At 41.3% G+C, this 6,080-nt stretch overlaps 1 protein-coding gene and 1 long non-coding RNA gene across 2 annotated transcripts; both read left to right on the top strand.

Moving 5' to 3' along the window:
- The first annotated feature begins 402 nt into the window (after positions 1-402).
- LOC121813831 (histone H1-like) lies at positions 403-2,454 on the top strand. Its single transcript, XM_042217757.1, has one exon. It carries the CDS (start codon positions 475-477, stop codon positions 1,084-1,086), a length of 612 nt encoding a protein of 203 aa, XP_042073691.1. The 5' UTR covers positions 403-474; the 3' UTR covers positions 1,087-2,454.
- A 2,486-nt stretch (positions 2,455-4,940) lies between these two features.
- LOC121813832 lies at positions 4,941-6,042 on the top strand. Its single transcript, XR_006053906.1, has 2 exons — positions 4,941-5,158; positions 5,553-6,042. It is a non-coding gene; the product is annotated as an uncharacterized LOC121813832 (long non-coding RNA).
- The last annotated feature ends 38 nt before the right edge of the window (positions 6,043-6,080 follow it).

Below are 6,080 nucleotides of genomic sequence, written 5' to 3'. Positions count from 1 at the left end.
CTGACTGCCAGCAGGTGGATGTTTTCACTTTGAATGTGTAAAAGAACATGTGGCTCAGCTGGAAAAGTGATTTTGGTGCAGGTTTACTTGATTTGAAGTCCTTTTATGGGGTAAAAGAAGGGGCGAAGCCGCCAAGCTCCGCTGTGACTCGCCGAGGTTTCGGAGTTTCAGGGAAAAACTGCAATAAGCACCGGGGCTCAGCATGGGCTAAATTTGAAGACACTCGTGCCCGCTTGTCAGCTGCTTCACTGTCAGTCCGCATCGTTGCCTCTTGAGCTACTTTTTAACGTGTTTATCTGGAAGAGAAAACACAGAACATGTTCACTCGGGCTGCAAGCGAGAGCGCCGCGCTGGATTGAGTCTCCACGGTTCTCATGTTGCATTGAAAAGGCGACTCCTGCTGCGAGTTTCTCATCTCGTCTCTCGGACTCCAGTTGGATCGCGAAAGCAACAAAGAAAACAAAAGAAGGAAAAATGGCAGAAGTAGCACCAGCGCCAGCCGCCGCTCCCGCCAAACCAGCGAAGAAAAAGGCTTCCAAGCCCAAGAAGACCGGCCCTAGCGTCAGCGACCAAATCCTTAAAGTAGTGACCGCTTCCAAAGAAAGGAAAGGGGTGTCACTAGCTGCCCTGAAGAAGGCTCTGGCTGCCGGAGGATATGATGTGGAGAAGAACAACGCCCGCGTTAAGATCGCCATCAAAAGCCTGGTTTCTAAGGGCACTCTAGTTCAGACTAAGGGCACCGGCGCTTCTGGTTCTTTTAAACTTGGCAAGAAAACCGCTGAGGCCAAGCCTAAGAAGCCAGCGAAGAAAGCTGCTCCTAAAGCCAAGAAGCCCGCCGCTGCCAAAAAACCTGCGGCAGCGAAGAAGGCTAAGGCAGTAAAGAAGCCCGCAGCCGCGAAAAAGTCTCCGAAGAAGGCTAAGAAACCAGCTGCTGCCAAGAAACCCGCCAAGAAAGCCGCGAAAAGCCCGAAGAAGGTCGCCAAAAGCCCGAAGAAGGTGGTCAAGAAGGCGCCCGCAGCCAAGAAATCCCCGGCAAAGAAGGCTGCCAAGCCTAAAGCGAAAAAGACCGCAGCCAAGAAGAAGTAAGCTGTCATCGCTGTTACGTTTGAACTCAAAGGCTCTTTTAAGAGCCACCACAATCTTACAAGAGCCTGTTCCTAAAGCCATCAGTTGTACAAATTTATTGCGAGGCATGTATAGCAGACCGAGCCTAGAGAGGAAGCAAATCTCTTCACATCTGCTATTATATTAATTAACGTTTTTAATTTAATTATCACTTGCACACACCAGCTAGCATCCTAGTAAAGATTATGTAGTACATCCGGTTTTCAATGTCAGCTTTGGAAAAATGCAGAAACTGCAAGTAAAACTTGCACCATAAAAGCAGCTTCTAGAAATGTAAGCATCCCCAAAAAATTAGATCCACTTAAGTGCTTACACACAATATTTTTGGTATGTGTTTATGCATGTGCGCGCGCTGTAAAGTCATTAAAAGCTCCATGGCATACTAGACTCCAGGAAAGTGGTCTCTTGGCTCTGCCCAATTTTAAAAACTGCTGTCAAGGGCTTTCTATTACGTCCGCACATCAGACAGCGAGTGGTGAGACCTTTATTTGACTTGTTATTGAAACAACTGAGCAAGATGAAAGGTGTGCTGTGATGCGTAACATGGAATCAAGTCCCTATTCTACAGAGAGTAAAGAGTAATATGAGTTAAAGGCAGTTAAGTATAATGAACGTGAATTAGAAAATATTAGCTACAGGTATAATGAATAATGTTTGATGGTGGGCACCAAAGTGAACTAGATAAATACACCTTTAAATAATTGGGTCAAAATATATATTTAATTAAAATAGGAAATCAATACATTTACTTATTATGTGTGCTGGGGATATACGATAAATTTTCAATAAAACAAATGTCCATTAGTGATACATTGTCTTTAGTTTTGCACCCATGGCCTTCCATACAGAACCAGTGTCCAGGCTTGGTTCCTCTGAACAGAGTCCCATGTTCATTGACTTCCTGAGCTACATTGAGTAGATCACTGCTTGAGTCCTAATAATCAAATACGACACAAACTTTTCTTTCCACCCCCCAAAATACATGTTCAAACCACCTTATCAATATCGCAGAGAATTGTCACATGATATCAAATACAGTGTATCAACTCAGCTGTGCAGAGGCAAACATAATGAAGTAGTTCATTTCGAGTTGTACATTCATGCGCCTCTTCATATTTTTGTCCACCAGAGGGCAGAAAAGCGTTAAAAAGCTTAGAGTAACTAACCCCTCTTCAATACAAGCTTCACTGCGTCGGATACCTTAATTTGGCCACCACTACGCTTAATAATGATGGCAATATTTTGAGCCAACCTTTTAATAGTGTCCTTTAATGGTTAAACTACAACAAATTCATTAAGACTGTTGTCTTCTTATCTCCAAAAGTTGATTCTGTTCATCTGGACGTAGCATTTTGTTGGAGAAACATTTCGTCACTCATCCAAGTGACTTCTTCATTCTCAGCTGACTGCAGGTTCTTTGCCATCTTACAATGCTGTGATTGCAGCCATTCCCCAACTCTCTGTGAATGGTACTCATGGCCATTGATCAGTGGTCATGAGAATTTGCATAATTAAGATTGAGGAGCTGACCTCCCAGCCCATTGTTCCTTCACTGGGCTGGTTTCAGTCATTATGCAAATGTGCTGTTTATATGGTTGGAAACCTGCAGTCAGCTGAGACTGAAGAAGTCACTTGGATGAGTGACGAAATGTTTCTCCAGCAAAACGCTACGTCCAGATGAACAGAATCAACTTTTGGAGATTTATTTACCTGGATGATTGAGCATCATCAAGATGTTTTCTTCTTAATGTGTTTTAATGCTTTGTGTTTTAAATAGTGCTTTATATCCCTAAAATAGTCAGGGATCACTGTCAGCATCTCTGGGTTTTTATTAGAAATTTATTAGCATTTAAAGCTCGGTTTTTAAGAATCTTATGATGTAACTACTGCCAATAAGCCAGACACAAAAGAGTCAGAAAAGAATACACTCTGAGGTCACAAGATTTGAAAATGGGCATGCGAAGCTGAGGATCAGCAGTTTCTCAATAGCTAGTATCAAAATCATGATATTCTGTATATATATGTATATATATATATATAATATATATATAATATATCTATATAATATATCTATGTTATATATATATATTATGTATATATTATATATATGTATATATAATATATATATGTTATATACTATATATATATGTATTATTTATTATAATGTATATATATAATATCTGTAATATATATATGCAGGTAGCAGGATGAACAAAACTTAATTCATGATGTGGTGATACTTGAACTACTACTTAAATTTTACATTTATTTCACGGTTCCCAGGCGTGATTGGCTGTACAGATGGCACTCACATTCCAATCATTGCTCCTTCAGTAAATGAAGGAGACTATGTGAACAGGAAGTCTTTCCACAGCATTAATGTACAGGTACATAGTTCCCTGTAGCATTTCAAACTAACAAATTATTTCATTATAGTAATGGATGCTAATTTGTGTTCTCTGCACTGTGAAGATCATATGTGATGCTGCCAACATTATCACAAATGTGGAAGCCAACTGCTCAGCCTCTGTGAGTGGTGGTGGTGGAGGACCCCCACCTGTTTTTCGGGCCTCCGCTTTTTTTCTGTTGGCTATAACGGGTCACATTTGAGCATACAGAGTAAGCAAATATGTACTTGTAATGTGCTCAGATAATTTCAATAAGTGCTTACAGAAAGAAAATTAATGTAGCCTCTAACTGCAATTGATTTACATCGGACAAACAGACCAAGCACTATGGCTCATAATACAATTACACCTCACCTGTTTGGACTATATTTTTATATTTCATTTTTACTTGCTGCCAGGCACGTTTGGGGCCTGTTGGGTTGCACCTGCGCTCACATCACATCACAAAATAAAATGTATGAAATAAAAAATAAAATAAAATATAATAAAATAACGTGTTAAATGGGTGGAAATCCCTAGATCAATGTTTAAATTAACACTCACGCATTGACTCTGTCGGCTATGTTTTGCCATGCATGCTCCCTTTCTTTTGCAGCTGAGCTGTGTTACTTTTTTTCCGCGGAATTTGCATGTTATCAGCATATGCTGCCATCAGAATTTCGGCCTCAAGCGCTGTAAAATACATTGACCGCGCCTTCTTGCCCTGGGCCCTATTTCAGGAAGCCGGTTTAGAAAACTCAGAGTGAAAAACGATACTCAGGGTTGAGTAACCCCGAACTGTCCAACTCGGAATATTCGGTTTCAGAAAGGCTGATAACAATTAGTTCAGTCAACGCGGAGTTGCTTTAACCCCAAGTTAAGCGCGCGCACGAGGATACATAAAGCCCTGATTAGTGGAGCACAGATTAAGCGAGTCACCATGGAGACGGAGGGAAAGAAGGCGCGGTCAATGTATTTTACAGCGCTTGAGGCCGAAATTCTGATGGCAGCATATGCCGATAACATGCAAATTTTGCAGAAAAAAAGTAACACAGCCTCAGCTGCAAAAGAAAGGGAGCATGCATGGCAAAACATAGCCGACAGAGTCAATGCGTGAGTGTTAATTTAAACATTGATCTAGGGATTTCCACCCATTTAACACGTTATTTTATTATATTTTATTTTTTATTTTATACATTTTATTTTGTGATGTGATGTGAGCGCAGGTGCAACCCAACAGGCCCCAAACGTTCCTGGCAGCAAGTAAAAATGAAATATAAAAATATAGTCCAAACAGGTGAGGTGTAATTGTATTATGAGCCATAGTGCTTGGTCTGTTTGTCCGATGTAAATCAATTGCAGTTAGAGGCTACATTAATTTCCTTTCTGTAAGCACTTATTGAAATTATCTGAGCACATTACAAGTACATATTTGCTTACTCTGTATGCTCAAATGTGACCCGTTATAGCCAACAGAAAAAAAGCGGAGGCCCGAAAAACAGGTGGGGGTCCTCCACCACCACCACTCACAGAGGCTGAGCAGTTGGCCCTCAGCCAAAACAGTGGGCGCCCTGTGGCCGAAGGCATCTCTGCGGGGACATCCTCTGAGTCAATAACCCCGCAAGACACAAGTGCCTACATAGGGGGTAAATTCAAAATAATACATGATGTGCATACATCCTTTCTTCACAGTCACCTTTGCAGTGCTGCTCATTCATTTGATAAACTCTTTACCATAATGGATTATTTTGTAGTGAAGTCATTTTCCTACTGATTTTGCCTTCCCTCAGTCTTGGTTGTCTTTGAGAGCATAATGACAATGAAGTGTAAGGTGATTGGTATGTTTGTTAATTGCCATTTGGTCCCTTGTAAGTTATAAGTGACCTGTATAAACCTCATATTCTATCAGTTGATGGTGGTGGTGTACTGCATCTGGTGCAGCCTCCTGTTGAGCCAGACCAACATGCAGTTGTGAGTAATACTCCACAGATTATATGAGTTTACAGTAGAACAGCAATGTTGTTTATTTCTTTACTACAGGAAAATAATGAAGAAACATTGACAGCTGTTACAGAGGAGGAAGCAACAGACACTTTATGAGGTTTACATCTTTTAATACTTTGTGTACAGGAAACACAGGCGACCAATAAAGCCAGTTGAACATAAAATCTGTTTATTCTTCTTTCAACATGTTGAGGTGATGGGTCAAAAGAAATGATTGTGACATATGGTGTCTCTGACTGCGCTTCCATCTTGTATGTCCGTGGGAGGGTCAGGATGTTCATGGTTTGGATCACTGCTGATGTTTGGTTCAGAAGGACAGTGTTCTCCTCTAATTGTGGCAATGTTGTGAAGAATCACACATGCCACAATAATGTCACATGCCCTTTCTGGGGTGACCCTGAGTCTTTGCAGGCACTGGAACCGGGCCTTAAGCATTCCGATAGTCATTTCAATTCTGGCTCTTGTCCTGCAATTAGCCAGATTATATCGCTGCTGTGGGCCCGGTTCAGGGTCAGGGTAAGGGGTAAGCAAATAGGGTAAACATGGATACCCCCTATCACCCAA

This window comes from Haplochromis burtoni, unplaced genomic scaffold (assembly GCF_018398535.1).
Source record: "Haplochromis burtoni strain Fernald_Lab_line unplaced genomic scaffold, NCSU_Asbu1 Contig_2870, whole genome shotgun sequence".
NCBI classification, from domain to species: Eukaryota; Metazoa; Chordata; class Actinopteri; order Cichliformes; family Cichlidae; genus Haplochromis; species Haplochromis burtoni.
Note: the sequence above shows the minus strand (reverse complement) of the source record. Positions and strands in the feature narration are given on the sequence as shown.

Bases quoted from the DNA above. Each gene is read 5' to 3' on its own strand.
- LOC121813831 (XM_042217757.1), top strand. From the start codon at position 475: ATGGCAGAAGTAGCACCAGCGCCAGCCGCCGCTCCCGCCAAACCAGCG.